The sequence below is a fragment of the Ostrinia furnacalis genome, unplaced genomic scaffold (assembly GCF_004193835.3).
Source record: "Ostrinia furnacalis isolate ACB-3 unplaced genomic scaffold, ASM419383v2 OfSCF7680, whole genome shotgun sequence".
Taxonomy (NCBI): domain Eukaryota; kingdom Metazoa; phylum Arthropoda; class Insecta; order Lepidoptera; family Crambidae; genus Ostrinia; species Ostrinia furnacalis.
In genome coordinates, this window is record NW_021137919.1 from 892,711 (window position 1) to 910,113 (window position 17,403).

Consider the following 17,403-nt stretch of genomic DNA (forward strand, 5'->3'; position numbering starts at 1 on the left):
TAACAATATGATATCCATTCGTAAGTACACACAAGCACCATCTTAGCTGCAGTTTCACTGCCATCCTATCCCATGATATACACTCCCTGCGCCCGAACTCTAAGGTCAAAACTTGGCAATAATACTGGACTTGCCTGTTATTTTTTAGTTCGAGCACAGAGTTCCACTCGTTCCAAAATACATAAATACAATAACGTGACAGACACTACAGCTACCTGGAGTATTATCGCTCGCCCTCTACACGAGTGCCCATCACGCCAAGAGTGTTCGTACCAGACATACAAACCTACGTCTGTTGATTTCACATCAAAATTCGATTTGGAGATCTGTCATTTTTCCAAAATTTCAATACCAACTAGTGTCAAACAATAGAAAAAACAACAAGTAAGTTATATAAAATACTAGTATAATAATAAACCTATAGGAAGTTATACATCACACTATTCAATCTTTGGATACAAAATCTCACTGGCGCGTCTATTCCACAATTTTCGGGCCTCACCAAACCATTTTAATGCTGGTGATGAGAACCTATTCGGTGAAAGCCATAAATTGTGCAAGGGAAGCGCCTTGGGGTCGGTGGCTGGCGGTGCTACGGCCGCGTCGGTCCCTCGGAGAGCATCAAATCTGGGCGGAACCCACGCCGAGCGCGCCGCCACCTCCCCACACACACAAAAGCAGTCTCGAAATGCAGCCGTGTTACACACGGAGCATTTTACAAATCAAAATACAAATAAACCTTTATCCTCATCACATGAGCCACGTCAGTCCCACAGTTCCGTACTTTACGATATCAAAATTAATCACTACTCCAGTGCATATTGGGTGCATATTAATCCAAAATTAGGCAAGTTTCCGAAAGCCTCATTTATGTTACTCTTTTAGAATTTTACAAGACAAAATGTCAAAAAAACAATTTAAAATACGTGTTCTATGGGACTTCCATTCCTTAACCAGCTAGGTCTCATCTCCACCTCTTCATACACAACACCCAATATGCCGTCATCTTACGCCTAACAACCACAATTTATATTGCAATCTATTTTTTTTTTACATCTTAGCCCAGCGAACAAAGTTCGCTTATACACCGCGCGGCCATTTTGCGTTATGGCGCCTACAAGATGGCGGGCGGGCGCACGCTAGTAGCGGCCGCGCGTCAAGTGCAAACCTATCTAGACAACGCCCTGTCGCTCGGTACACTACAGAACACAGTTGTATCCATCGTTCTCACCCTAAGGAAAACATTTACAGTGCGGCCGATTCTGCCCAAGCGCCCGGATGGAGAGATGACTCGTACAGTACAATCTATTGTCCGTAAGATGAATGAGAGTTGAAGGCACGACCGAAACTGAACAGCGCGTGGCCCACCGGGCCGGAGGCGGGCGCTTGAACAGCACCGGGCCGCCGCATTTCGATACTATACATAAAATATGAAATATTCAGGACACAATATTTCGAAATCGTTTTAACGCTACAAATCATTATCCATTATATAATATAAACTACAATCGATTGGCAGTATTTGTTCACCTCCATCTCACACTCATGATATTTCTCGCGTATCACTCGTGACGTGACGCGCGCCGGCAGCTGCCGGCGGCGGCTCCTTGCACTCCGCAGACAGATCTCGCTATCAACCTGCGACACCTTACTCGACCAGCATTACATCCTAATAATTCAACACAAAACTGAAGCAATTTTCATTCCACTATCTCCTGGACGTAAATACAAAGGATACCCTAATACATACACGTACATAATGAAAGTAAACTGTCCGGATGTTAACTATTCCTCCGCACAGCAACGAGACGCCGCGGTGCCGCACCGGGCGCCGCCGCTGGCTGCCCGCGTGTCGTGGCGACTCGACTCCTGCGTATGGCACGTCCTAAACATACGTGGTAGAACCGACTAGCTATGTAGACCTGAACCCAGCAGTCTACCTTGCCCGGTTCATCGAAAGCTTCAATCGTTAGTCTGTATTTGATTTAAATTTATTAAATCCAGGGTAAAAATCTACACACTCCAGCCGGTCCCAGTGATTCCTATGCCTAATAACAAGTCCTATCACCTCGCTTATGTTCCCTTCAACCGTTTACCCTAACCAGGACCTAATGTTACCTGCACTCGCCATCCTAGGAGCGAGCGACGCGGCCTCCTGCGCGAGGCGCAGCTCCCTGCTGGGTCCAGTCTCCGACCACCGACGTGGGGAATCCAACCCGTGACTACCATTTCCAGTAATAATGTATTATTGACCCGCTCTCATACATGCTAAGGGTTAAAGATTGAAAATTTTCAGCCAGTATTTACAATCGTGGGGCGCCAGGGGAGCCGCCGTGGTGAAGCGGGCGGCTCCGCTGGCCCCGTCGAACTAGTTCCATCAACCGTCCAAAGCAAGAAACGCACAAAACAATCAAACCAACATCACAACGCAACATTTATGCAACCGTTTTCCTGTTTTATAACTGCTCGTCAAACACCGCCAAGTTCTATTACATATTTGTATCCAACCAATATTTCCGAACTATTACATTTTTCTCTTTATATATCCTTTTTCAATTTCAGGTACTGTGGTATTGCTTATATTGTATTAAAAATATTTTTGAGGTTACATTACATAGTAGTGGCGGGTTAAAATTATTAAGTGGGGCCTGAAGCGACGAAACCCGAAGGAATAACATTTGTCGTTGTCGAGTTACAAAACGCAAACAATCTACATTTCGACATCTGATCAAAAGAGATGGAAGGTAACAAAAGTATGAGCGCACGAGTATGTTCATCTTGGTCCTTTGTCAGTCCCCATCTCTCTCGGAGTCGAATAACTATCGCGATTAACAAGGAGCTCGGGAGTCGTGCTCCGGGCCCGCGTGGTGTAACAAGATCCAAGTGGATGCATTTGCGAGGAACTGTAAACTAACAATAATCTGTCCGTAAAACAATAGCCGAAGTGTGGCGCGGTGGACGCTGCGACGGCAGAAGCTCGCTACAACCACGCGACATCAAACGTAACGTACAGATAAATTATCTTTTAGCAAAACATCAATTAATATCAGAAATATAATTAAAACTAACGTACTATTATAACTCTGATTTTTAAGTTTCACAGTTTGTATTTCTTTATCTAGTGACCTATTTATTTAATGTAATGTATAACACTTACGGGGGCGGCGTGGCGCTCGCCGCCGACACACTCGTCCTCATACCATGGAAACTATGGACCCAAAGCAGACAACTAAAATGCTAACGTGTCAATACCTCGGTATCGCTTATACATACGTTTGATTAATTGCTAAAAATTACAATATTCTGGCATTAAACAATAATATTCAAAAACCAATGTATAAATAAAGTTATGTCTAACTATAACAATGATATCGTTTAGCAGTTTGAAACGACCAATTCGTTGAAGTTTAGGCCACAATAAATAATGTTATAACATGATTTAAAAATTGAAATATCAGTAAATATTTAACAAATAGATTATGTCTTCCGAATCCGTATGTGGAAATCAGAACATCATCTAGATAGACATGGTGTTAATGAAACCAACATTTGACATAGATATAAGCATAAAATTCAACTCACAATCCATATTTCATACTGATAGTCCCAAAATATGAAGTAACACGACAAAAGTAATCAGTCTAGCACAACCATTTAATAGTCTTAATGTCTTTTGACTCAACTTAAATTTGATGAAAATTACAAGGGACATCATGTGTAATAGTCGTAATAAACATTGTGGTATTGAATTTAGGTCCATAGTTTACTTCTGCCTCAGTACATTCCGACTAGATCTAGCGCTGCGTGGAGTGAGTCGGCGGCGCGGCGAGTGAATATTATAATAATTGACTATCACTTCAAACTGCACGCAATAATACTCAGTTCACAACTCGAAGGTAGACATTTACATTGCAACAGGTGTAGAGAATGACACCTTCGCTTAGTAAAAATTGTTTTGATGACTGTTGTTGAAAATGTGATAACTTAGTGGTTTGAGTATTTACTTTTATTGATTTATTTAATTTCGTACATGCTTTGTTTGACAACATAGCCATCGAGTTGTGAATAGAGAATAAACACTTACATACAAGGCACACGTTCCCTAAACCGACAAGGAGTAAAGATTGTGGACTGTAGTTATTTTAGAAGAATTCAAAATAAAGTTAAAGATTTGGCAGAAAAATTGTGTCGTGTCCGGTCGAGTCAGAGTAGTAACCTGTATTTAAAGAGGAATCGGAGCTGCCTTGGAGATCCCTTTGAACATTTTAATTAATAACCATAGAAATACTTAGGGCAAAGAGAAAGTGAACGTGTGCCGAAGCCTTAATTCCACGTCCGTAACTAGATTCGAAAACGGCATTTCTACGTTTAAGAGACTGGTTACGATATGTCAAGTGGAGTAAGGAATAAAAATAAACCAGAGTAAATACAAATGAGTAGGTCATCTTCATAGAAACGCACGGGCGCGGTTTGTATGTGAGCGTGCCAATATACGTATGCGGCGCGCACGCACACACTGACAAAATTTTGCGGCGATTAGCGGGGAGCCAGTCGTGGTTGCGCCGAATTTAGTCAGTGTGTGCGTGCGCGCCGCATACGTATATTGGCGAGCTCACATATAAACCGCGCTCGGTGCGTTTCTATGAAGATGACCTACTCATTTGTATTTACTCTGAATAAACCTTAACTAAGATGAATAAGCGTGAAGCGTGAGAGAGACGTGCGGGCGACGGCGGTGGGCGCGCTATCACAGGGCAGCACTCGGCGGCACCGCTCCGGCGGCACGAGACTTGGGCCGGCGGGACCTGACGCACTACATTGTCTGATACAGCCCCGCCGAAGTCTGAAGACCAGCAGATTAAAACTCAAATCAATAGGCGATAGAAATCGTAAAGAGTACATCTGGCGATTTCTATTACACATTGGCTATCGTTTCTCATCGTGCTATTTGTCACTAAAACTTCGTGGGGGTTGCACATACAAAAGTACTTAGACTTTAATTCGCGTCAGTAATTTCTCGAAAAGTGGCATACATAGAAACCGTGAAACAAGGATACATAATAATGTTATCAATCGACTGGAATTGACCGAAGATCTACGCTTATACGCGTATAGCATTATCGCACGAGGATTGCCAAATTAATGACGTGAATTATAAATCTAAGTATAGATACAAATAATAATTGAAGGGATCAAAGGAGATTTTTTATGTTCAGAAGGGCAGGAAAAAGAACATAAAGGTCAATGGGTTGGGAATATCCAGTCTTTCTGATAGAACTAGACTGTTGAAAAAGGACTTCATTATTGTTTTTGAATAAATGTTGCCAATAGGCATAGGGACTTAAGAAGGAGGTCATGGATAAGTCAAGGGTGATGGGAAAACATAATTGCCGGCCCGACCCAACGGAGATCTCGAGGAAATGAAAAATCTCTTAGCAAATCGTGCACTACAAACTATTGCCGACTTAAACCCACGCGATTACTAGCTTCTCGAAGAATAGACACTATTTAATATTAATATATCTTTATCATATAGCATTATTTTATTTTATTGACTGTTGCTAGGCTGGCTGAACCAGCCGGAGGATATACTTTAATAATCTCTAGATATAAACTCTGTAGTCTTAACCGTCTATGGAACTAAAATTACGTTTTTGTACCATAAAGTTGTTAAAATTAAGCCACGTCGCGGGGAGGCACCGTGCTGGGGACTAGGCTATGAGGTACGGGGTGGCACACACCATGTCCGACTGCTATTTTTTTCTATTAAGAGAATATACCTTGATAAAGAACGAGTTCTTAAAATGAACTAAAAATGTACACACGGCCACAGTGTTAACTATCCATTTCCGTTTTTGCTCTCGCTCTCATCAATGGTGATTCTTTGCGATAGAACGAGACGACATGACCGGCAATGGGCAGTTAACACTGTTGTCGATAGTACCTATTGTTAAGGTAGATTCAGATTTACGATGCCTGTAATGATGCGTTCTTTTGTGTATTGGAAGATTTTTTTATGTACCACCCAGTACGCAGCAGTGCGACCGCCTCCCCGCGAGCCAACTCGGCACTCGTGCGCGCGCGCCGCCGCCCGGCCTAACGACCGCCGCCCCCTTACATAATATTACTATTTTAACGTACAGCACAACTCAAAAACACTGGAGGATCTATCGTCGATCGTATCGAACACACGAATCATTCGTTTGTCAAAATTGCTAATGCTGTTCCGTTGTAAATCCATTCAGACCTTTTTGATTGAGGAGTTATGATAATGCCGTGCATGCATTATACCGAGTTACAATTTCGAGAAATCGAATAAGTGGTATCTTCGATGAATCACTCTTTAAAGCTCCAAGGTTTTCATTCCACGCTGCAGAAGTGTTTTTATATAGTTATTTATCTTTTTTTTTCTATATGTAACACTTAAATCGGACGTCACCAACTTATGCCACTCTAAGAAATGGTCAGAGGAAAATGTACTGTAAATTAACCTACACAAATACCACATTGAGTGCACCCCGGGTACGAGCCCGGAGGTTGCAATCGAATGGATCTAACTATTTCTATGATTCGTAAGGGTGAAAAATACGCTATTTTACAATTTCTGTTTTAAATTACGATAACTGCAGTGTTCAGCAATCTGTCGAGTCGAAAACATGCGTGACGGGGAGGGCACTATATGAGTGAAATAGATTTTAGTGCCGTCTCTGTCACTCAAACAACTCTCTTTCTACTTAGATGGCATCTGCAGGTCATCGTTCACAATCAATTTATTGCAAGTCGCAGTAGTCCGCACGACTGACTGCGCACGGAAGGTTACATACGGATCGCGTAATCGTCCCGCTGCCTCCAGTCGTGCGACTGCTCGCGAACGATGTACGATCGAAGTTAAACATTAACAGTAGGTATAATCGGTTCGGCGAAGCGGTATCTATTGCACGTGGAACGTACAACCTGACTTAGAGATAAGCACAGCGACTAACGCCTTCGAGTATTACGCCACAAACCTGCGACAGTATTATGCTCAGAGGAACCAGGCGACGGTTGATTTGAATACATTGCAGTGTTGGTTTCTGGCGTAACATGGAAAGCTTGAGTACAACTAGGAACAAAAACAAGTTATATGATACATCCGCGACGCTGTGCACCATACAATACTGTATCGAACGAAGCGAAGCCCGAGGGACGATTCGAAACTATCGTAAAACTAATACAAAAAATATATACTACGCGTCCGAAACGCTCCTACATAATCATTACAGGATACAATAAAAAAAAAAACGTTTACAAAACTTAACGCGCTCGGTTATCTGTAACAACTTTTTATGTACTATTTTTATTTCGACTTTTTACGATTTTTTTGTTTTTTTCTTAAAAAGCACGTTACGTCGTAAAGGTTTTTCCGTCCGCGATCGATGCGACGTCGACAGCGCGTTTAAAGCTACCAATAAAGGGTGAAAACTCAGGGGTGATGTAGTTACGCTCGTAACCGTAATAATAGTAAAAACAAAAATGCTTAAATACATCAATAAAGTCGAAGGCACGTGAGGGCCCGCGCAAGCACGTGAGGGACTCACTCTTGGAATATGCACTTTATTATTATGCTGTAACGTTCACTTTCAAACGATTACTAAAATGACTGATTTTTATATTCAACGGATTTCAGTTGACAGCCGGTCCGTCTCCTTCTACTCGCGTGTAGCAAAAACGGGATAGCCTTATATCAATCGATGACTCGAGATCACTCAATCCTGCGTATGTTTCCCGGGCATGCATCCGTTTTATTCTACGCGGGTAGAAAGCGAGAGGCGGTGACCACCGATTGAATATAAAATCCGAGTATTTAAAACTATCAAAATATACCGATCACCAAACTATAGAAGAGATTAGAAATATACTGCGCTGCCGTAGATTCCAAAAGCGATCGTCCCCGACCACAACACAGGGTGCTTACAAACCACACTTCCGCGGAGACCCCTCCCTCCCCTCTCCTACCCCTCAGGCGGATTTGTAGCGGACAATGGCGGCCTGACGTACATTTCAGTGTCAAAGATCATTAATTTATTTTTTAAAAACAGAGTTTAATATCCAAGAAAAACATGAGTTTGCTTAATTTAACAGTGTTTCATCTTATATCAAATACAAGATGCGCCGAGCCGGCCACTGCCCGCTGTTTTCAAATACGTATACACACTAGTCTCCCGATTCCAATAATTTGGCAAACAATTTTGACCCCCACCAATTCGTTTCCCTAAAAACTTCGAGTTTCACTCAAAAAAATTGACAGTTGACGTTCAACATCAAAAGTATAAATCCGAAAAATATCCTAAAACGGTCATTCCCAATTTTGATAGCCAATCGTGACCGCGGCGTTGCGGTAATTATAAATCGCCTGGATCTACGAGAATATCACAGCAGTGTGGCACTTACCTAATGATTCGAGGTGGCCGGCGCGGGGCCCGGGCCCGCCGGCGCCCAGCCGGGCCCGCGCCCGCACGCCCCGGCCCGGGCCCCGCGCCCCACCCGCCCTGTAAACACCCGGTGCCAGTCCCCCGGGAACCGTCTCGCCACTGAAATGCCGACTCATGACCTTCGACCGAAGGTCCCGATTCCAACGTCACCCGACGTCACGCTTCGTGCGAGACGACTCCCCGCATACTCCGTGCCTGCCGTATGCTTCTTAGTATAGACGAAAAACTATATTTAAATATTCCATGTTAAAAAAACACATACACCTACAAACTAGATAAGTGGCATTTTACAATTAACAGTTTTTTTTTTTTCAATTTTATTATGTTGTTAATTAAAGACGTCAGAGATGCGATTACTTAGTTTAAAGCGTTAATAGCCAATCCGTTCGCCCGGTCGCGATGCATCGCCTGACTCACTGAATATGGTACAACTTAACAAAAATAAAATGACTTCGATCGGAATTAAACTTCCGACCCTCTGATAAATCAATCGATACATTTCATAATCCCGTTTTCGTGTGCCGAGTGCCAACTATTTACACGTATAAAAAATGGTAAGAGTAAAAGATAAAATGATAATTTAAAAAATAAAACCTAATGTTAGTTTCAGAAAAAACGACCGGCCGCAGCCGTCACACAAGTAATTAGATTAAAAGGCCACGTACATGTGAATTTGAAGATTTGACTCAAAGCTTGTGGCGTCTCTGACGCAGACCCGACGTTCGCCCGCGCCCGCCGCCTGTCCTTCACACACCAAGTGTATGCTAACAACCACCAACTTGTCTATCAAGTGGAGAAATCTATGCTTTTATGTTTTACGAATCTCCGAAAGTAGTGTGGGTCAGACAAAGGGACACGCGCGGGCGCGGCGAGGCACTCAAAGTGCGCAGGCGCGCGTGAACTATTACAAATAAACCATAAAGCTCAAATATTTTATCACATCCTTACATCTACCGGAGTCGCTGTGACGTCAACGGCATACATACATATAACTACTATATCGGGCGTCCGAGCACAACTGGCGGTACTTTAATACGATACAACAATCAACACCAACTCTTACTACCGAAACGTCCGAGTCCAAAAATTTGTCTTTTGTATTCCTAATGTTTGCGTTACATCGTAACGCGGCCAAAATTTACGCAGCATCAGTTAATTCCATGACGTTAACAGTAGTAAAAGTTGTCGTACCGCGCGATAGTGGTACGGCCACTTGTGACTCGGCGCCCCGAACATACGTATATAAAATACTATATACAGATAAGACGAACGCATCGTCAGTGGCGTCGGGCGGCGCGCGTCCGCTTGGGCCCGGCGGGGTCCGGCGCGGGCCCGGCGGGTCCGGCGCGGGCCCGGCGGGTGCGGCGTGGGCCCGGCGCGGCGCCCGGCGCCGGCGAGCGGCGGGTCTGGTTCGGTGGCGGGCTGTCGGTGTCGCGATAGTCGGCAGTTCAGTAGTAGGCGCTCAAATCCTCGCATCAAATCCGGTTCGGCGCGTTTCCTGGTAATGTGTCCTGGAATTGATAAAGTCGCTGTTTTAAATCGGTTTTCGACATTCACATACCAGAAACTTTATTATTCCCATTGTAGGAAGATATGCTAATCCTGTCCTTTTAAAGCTATGAACCTGAAAGATATAAGGATGTTTGTAAACTTTTATTCATCTACTTAAATATGAAATCGTCAATTAACTATTTCGTGTTTCTAGAGCCGAATTAGCTCACCACTGACAGGCTAACAACCACAGGCTGTGAACGTACGGGGCGTTTCCGTGCTTCCGACGATGTTAGTATCAATGCAGGCACGGAACACGTTTCACACTTGACAAGTAAAATATTTCGTACGTTCGTTTTAGCCAAATGACGTTCACTGCTGGACAAAGGCATCGCCCAAAGATTTCCACAACGATTGATCCTACGCTGCCCGCGTCCAGGTACTTCTTGCGATCTTCACTAAATCGCCGGTCCACCTACTGAGAGGCCCGTCCACACCACGTCTTTCGGACCGTGGACATACAATGCCGTAGTGAAAACCTGGGCTCATTTTTGGCACCACCTGTTTTTATAAAAAAAAATTCATATCTAGTTTATTATTTCTTGTTCTACTTATACAGCAAGCTGGTACTCACTACATCGAATACGGGCGTGGTCTGCGCGGTGGTCTGGCGCACGCTGCCGCCCGCGCCGCCCGGCCCGCCGCCGCCGCCGGGGCCCACCTGTCGCCACACACACGTTTATTATTCCTCAATATTACATATTATTATTTACGGCAGAGTAGAATACATTTGTCACCAACCCCTACTCTTCCCGCGGGTGTCGTAAGAGGCGACTTAGGGACTACACATCAAACAGAGAACGGGCAGCAGCGCTCTCTGACAAACATAAATCTTTTAAACTGCGATCTCCAACCCGCCTGCCAAGCGTGGGGATTATGGCAAAACCCTCTACTATAGTGGAGGAGGCTCATAGTCCAGCAGTGGACTGTAAAGGGCTGTTGATGATTACATTTATTATAATTTTCATTTCAAGCAAAGGAAGTCCACTGCTTGACAAAAGCCTCCTTCAAGGATTTTCACAACGGCAGGTCTTATTAGCAATATAGGAGTTCTAAAAAAAAGTAGAAGTTCCACAAGGGTCTAATTTGTGCTTTCCTAAAATAAAGAAAGTTGGGAGTGTCTCAAGGGGGTCTATTTTGTGTCATTTCCTATTCCTAAAAATGTTTAACAAAAGTGAGTTCAGTAAGGATCTCCTTTGGGTTCTTTCTTATAAATCCTAAACAAAAGTAGGAGCTACCATAAGGGTCTAATTTGAGTCCTTTATTATTAAGGCCAAACCAAAGTAGGAGTTCCTCAAGGGTCTATTTTGAGTCCTTTCCTATAAACGCCAAATAAAAATGTCCTTTCTGCAAGGATCAATTTTGAGTCTTTGTTTTAATAAATGTAAATAACTGACCATCTGCGGGTCCTGCGCCTGGTGGTGCGCGCGGCACATCTTGTCGCAGTAGTCGGCCAGGATGTCGCGGAAGCGCGTCCAGCACTTCTCGGGCACCGTGATCGCTGTGCGGAAGTTGCTTTTCACCTGCAAACACGGGAGGCTCTTGAGTATTATTCGTTAAGAAGATTGCATCAAGATCTAGATTACGAAGTCAGCGGTACCAGGTTCCCCTCCCAAAAGGTTCATGCACCAATTAAAGACTTTCTCACAGCTAGATTCATACACCAATTAAATATTTTCACACAACATTATCATTCACATTTGTTTAGTTATGTATTCTAAGATTATTTCTGTTCATTTTGGTTCATTCCATTATCACGAGACTACATAAAAATATAAATAGAGCTGAAGGAGAAGGGTTTTAATAACCTTATTCTTAACCCATCTCCTAGCAGACAATAATGGAATGTATGTTCATGAAACTAAAATTTTATTTAGGAGAAAGCGAGCACTGGTATTTAACGTTATTATTATAGCTAATGACATAATAATATTGTCTTTAAACTGATGAGTAAGTTTTTTTCAGTACAAGAAACAATTAGTGACCAAAAAACACCAGTGCACGCAAATCTCTGATTGTCAGGCTGGATATAGCCACGCTTGTGCAAAAATATGGCGCCTTGTCTGTTTGAATTACTTTTTTAAATGTTTATCTGCATTAACTCTATCGTCATTAATATTAAGGCTGAGTTGCACCACCTAACTTTGACCGTAACTATAACGATAACCGGTGTTCTTTGTATGGAGTTTGACAGATTTTTGATGTTTGTTAAAGTTAAAGTAAGATGGTGCAACCCAGCCTAAGTGTCCGCCATGTCCCAAGCGTGGCCGTACCCGCTCGTTACTTGCTACCGTTAGGTTCAAGTGCTACAATTACTTGTAACGATGGTACCACCTCGCTGACTTTCATGTAGATGCCGCGGTTGTTCTGGCCGATGTCGAAGTAGAAGTTTTTGTTGTCCACGCGCAGGTGCCGGCCCTCAGGCAGCTCGCCCTTGAAGCTGGAACCGTAAGGTTCACTTTGCATTACCACCGCACAGCTCGCGCCACGATTATTAGAGCTGTGGTTTTTGTACAGATTTGAAAGATGTTGGAATAGATAGAATAACGTTTAACTTCTAAAGCTTCAACCACACCAACGCGTGCACATCGCCATCGCCGGCGTGATCATAAATGACAGGTCGCGTGAACTGTCACGGATCTGTCGTACGATTTGCAAGCGTTGCACACCAAATTTGTTGAAGCATAAATTCTACTTTCGTTTATAGTCACCAAACAATTTATAGTTTTGTGTTGTATGTTTTAACAATTAAGTTTCAGAACAATGGTCTGCCACCTAGTTTAGGTATTTACCCAGTATTCTTGGAGGCAGCTTGTGTGGTGTGCTCACTAACATGCTATTCCTACCACAGCTCTAATAATCGTGATAAACTGGATTTATAACAACGATTACTAAAACTCTTTTGTTAATTGGGCTTTTAAACCAAAACCCACGGTTTGAAGACCTTGGCATGACCTCTTTGGTCTGCTTTATAATTTGCTTTTGATAATATTCTCAAATGTTTGCTTCAAACCTCATACAAAACAACAATCTAAAAATCACATGACAATCAAACCACAAATACATACATAGAAATTCTTGGAACATCACTAGATAACCTCACGGCTTTCAACTCAAAACCTTTACAAATGTTTAACATTTAAGAATAATATTTATTTTACTGGATGGATATTATAAGATTTTTAACTAATGATGCCCCAAGGGTAGAAGAAACAGAGAGACAGTAACATCAACTCGAAACACCTAGGCGTATCTCAAATTTTGAAAAGAAAAGCTAATTCTATAAATAAATAAATTCTTCAGAACTTGAACAACGCCACAAGCTCATCAAACCCTGTAGAACAAATTAATGTGCATGATTTGTAAATATTTTATTGGATAATTCATTTCATTTCATTTCGCCTGGAAGTGCTTTCCAGTCTTGTCACATCATGCTAAGCCTGATTCTCTCAAAACTCGAAACGAGTCTAGGTAAAATCTTATTAAAATTGATTTATTTGAATTTAAACAGTTTATTTGCAAGGTAAACATGTTGTTAAAATTATTTAAGTGCTTGTACACATGCAAGGGCATACAGTTCATTAATATAATTTTCGAGATTTTAAGTGTCAAGAAAAACCCTATTTGTTTAGCATCCATTATGACAAAATCTAGAGTTTTTAAAAGGACCATGTGCAAAAATGTCTATAAATACAGGGTGTTGTAAGTTGTGGCGTTGTAGACAGGAAATTCGCCTAGGCGTTTGATAAATTTGGACTCGACAGTACGGTCAGATTGGTTCACACCTAACGTTGCCGTGGTCCGACATGAGCGGCGACCTTACGCATGGCATGGAAGAGAAAAACACGAGTTAATAAATTATGGCCAATTGCTTACGTCTCTTCATCTCATTCGTGGAAAAAACAAATTAATATACATAATTATATGCTAATTTTAAAAATAGCTTCAACGCAAAATGGCAAACACGCACAATGTCAAACACGCATTGAAAATCTTATTCATGCCAAAAATGTAGGTAGTTCAATATTTTTGGTTGAAATTTGATTCACGAAAAGACCCAAGTGTCTATGGTTGTATAATTTGACATTATGCTTTTTGTCATTTAGGAAAAGCCTGCAGTTTTAGAATAATATGCGTTATTGAATAATTTATATGAGCGACAAACGCTCCATTCGTTAATTTGGGTACTTACACAATAATAAGCATTATAGCAGTTCTTAAATACATCATGTTGTTTGAAAATAAAGTATAAATATCACAGGTTGATCAATATTATTCGGTTTAAAAAGTTATAACAATATATTTTGAAGGTAAAATAAGTAAAAATTAAAATGCCTTTTTGTTTGAACTGCAACAAAAGTAGATATTAGCTTAGGCGCAGACCATCGACATTTTGTCGCCGATAGTTGGGTCGGTAATCAGTATGGACATGTATGAAAGTGTGCACCGATTTGTTCTTCATACAAATTAGGATCGGGACATACTATCGGCCGACTAAAAGTCTGTAGCTGCAGTGTCATAAGTACTAAAGTAATTTTTGTGTCTGTCGTTTGCAAAACCACAACGCAGTGTTGTGATTTTAATGGCTAAATTTAATTCAAATTATATTCCACACGTACGAAAAACATATTAAAATGAGTACAACTTGGCGACGTGTGTGTAACACTCTGTACTAAACATGGGTGTGACGCGGCTTGTGTACGAGACGCAATGTGCATTTGAAATGTAAGCAAAATGTGTATTAGTCCAATCAAAGAGTATTTACATGTTTATGCGTAATGAATATGAAATGTTCAAAATACGTAGTGAGCGTATTTGTGTGTTTTGCGTGAATGAAATTGTTACTTTGAAAGTAAATGATAAGAAACTTAAGTGTAAGTCATATGAAACAAGTTAAAGTCCTATCAGTACGAAACGAAAGTATAAGTAGTATAAAACATAAATGTAATTCATATCAAACGTAAGTGCAAATCAGATGAAACGCAAGTGTGAGTCACGTTAAACGTAAGTGAAGGTTATATTAGTATGAAACGTAAGTGTTTTAAAGTTATTAGTATGAAAAGTAATTTTTAGTTAATCCGTATGAGCATGTATGGAAGTGTGTACGTACAATACACCGAATTGATATTGGTGGATTTCTCATACAAATTGAAATCCGATCCAACTATCGGCCGACTAAAATTCTGCAGTTTGCGCGATGTCTGTCTAATGCTAGTTTTCACCATCAATCCCTAATTTTTAAGTGACCCCTATGGTAACACACACACCCCCGGGACAAACTTGACCTTCACTGGTTGGGTTTTTATTGACGGTCAAGCTGTAGATCCTGGTTACACAGGAGTTGCAGTGGTGGGGACGAAAGGTGGGAATAGTCCCGTTATTGTAACACATAACAGGAATTTTGTTTCCATAATTTTTAAGTGACCACTTTAAAATTAGGGATTGATGGTGAAAACGGGCATAAGTCCTTTAAATGTAAGTGTAATGCCCGTTTTCACCATCATTCCCTAATTTTTAAGTGACCCCTATGGTAACACATAACAGCAATTTTGCTTTCATAGGGATCGCTTAAAAAGTTTAAAAGATTGATCGTGAAAAGGGGCATTAGTCCTTTAAATGTAAGTGTAAGTGTGACGTGTGCGTGTGATCTGCGAGCGTGTGCGCACTCACCCGCCGTCGTCGGTGCCGAAGTCGTCCAGCAGGTCGGTGAGCGCGTCGCGGAACTCGATCATGCCCTGCGCCGGCAGCGCGACCTGCGAGCGCGGGCCGCCGCGCGTGATGGTCTGCGAGACACGAAGGAAGCGCCCGCGCGAGTTCTCCTTCAGGTCAAGGTAGTACCGCCGGTTGTCCTGCGCGGTATGGGGTACACAGGAATTTAAGGAGGAAAAAATCAAAATCAAAATTAAAAATATTTATTCAGTTTAGACCACAAGTGGCACTTATGAACGTCAATAGAAAATAATAAAAAAAGAAAAGGTAGCCCTTATGGGGCACTTTACATGTCTCCTTATCTTTTGGGCCCTACCAGCGCTTCGAGACAAACATATGGCAAGTGCTGAGAAGAAACGCCGGAACAAACTCAGTCACCACTTATTGCCAGGAATTAGGTATCTAACGGTAAGAATAGTCAAATTCAAGTACATCAAATATGTGCAGACTGAACTGACCACGCATCCTTGTCATCAATATAGTCTCGAACCTTGTAGTACCCTTTGGACATAAGGGTATTTTTATATGTATCTTAAATTTGTTTATTGGCAATTCGACAAGGTTGTGTGGAAACAGTGAAATCGTTTGGGCTAGATATAGGTCCGGCCAAACCAACGCGTGCAGCCTACGTGCGCGATGGGGACCACTACGCGTGCTAAAGTTGTTCACACTGCCGCGTTCGCGTTCCAGGCGTTTATCTAGAAAATTTCCGCCATTTTAAAATCTGAAACGTCAAAATAACAAGCGGATCTGATCGCCGATCGCCATAGTGCACGCCATTGGGCTCGCAGGCTGTACACGTTGGTTTGGCCGAACCTTAAAGGACGAGGGCGCAGTAAATCAATGGAGGTAGCCAGTTAGTCGTCACAGACCGCGACACAACTGGAAATCAGCAATAGCTGGTGGTCAAAATTTCAGGTAAGCCCCATTCTTACTCTCATCTTCGTCCAGCAGAGTGGGAAGGAGGCTGTAGGTGTGCGGTAGCAGCATATTGACCCAAATCAGTTACATGTCGAGCAGCATAAGCCGGATCTTCACTAGAAGCAGCCTCGACTGCTCAAATGGAGACGCTGCCTCAACCACAACTCGTTGCGAAGCTTTCGTCACCGCTGACCGAGACACATTTCGTCGCTCGGGACGTGGTAGCCACTCGGCCAGAGGCTGCCTCTAGTGGATACGCGGCTTTACACCATTGCATTTCATCGTCATCTCCGATTTGAGTATGCCGTCGTCGGGCACGTTGTACCAACTTGGCCTTTACTGGTTGGGTTTTATTGGCGGTGAAGCTGTATATCCTGGCTACACAGGTGTTGCAGCGGTGGTAATGAGAGGTGGTAATAGTAGGGCACTCACTTTGAGCATCATCTCGGACTTGAGCTTGCCATCGTCAGGCACGTTGTCAGGGTTGGGCGGGCCCAGCGAGGAGTAGAAGTCGCTGAAGCTGGACAGGTGGTCGCGGAACTCCGCCGCCGTCGACATCGCCAGAAAGATCTGGCTGCGGCGCCCGTCCGCGCCGATCTGCAAGGATCACCGCGCAGAGATGTATAAACCCATTGTCTATAATAATAACTTTATTTATTTCTCTCTTTACAAAATACATAAAGTCACAATTTGTAACGGGTAATTATAACAACAAGGAACAAAAATAAGTATTTCGTAGAGACTGGTGTCC

At 42.5% G+C, this 17,403-nt stretch overlaps 1 protein-coding gene across 4 annotated transcripts in view; it reads right to left on the minus strand.

The window, feature by feature from the left end:
• Positions 1-4,602: 4,602 nt before the first annotated feature.
• The window catches only part of Pur-alpha (Purine-rich binding protein-alpha), a 41,671-nt gene continuing 28,870 nt past the window's right edge, over positions 4,603-17,403 (minus strand). For 2 of the 4 annotated variants that reach the window (XM_028322618.1, XM_028322620.1), the window contains exons 4-9: positions 17,085-17,249; positions 15,693-15,871; positions 12,339-12,462; positions 11,420-11,545; positions 10,597-10,683; positions 4,603-9,982 (exon numbers count right to left, since the gene is read on the minus strand). In XM_028322618.1, the coding sequence (XP_028178419.1) occupies positions 9,947-9,982; positions 10,597-10,683; positions 11,420-11,545; positions 12,339-12,462; positions 15,693-15,871; positions 17,085-17,249 (717 nt within the window). In that variant the 3' untranslated portion in view covers positions 4,603-9,946. The remainder of the gene's footprint in view (positions 9,983-10,596; positions 10,684-11,419; positions 11,546-12,338; positions 12,463-15,692; positions 15,872-17,084; positions 17,250-17,403) is intronic. The other 2 variants (XM_028322619.1, XM_028322621.1) reach the window with 1 other exon arrangement.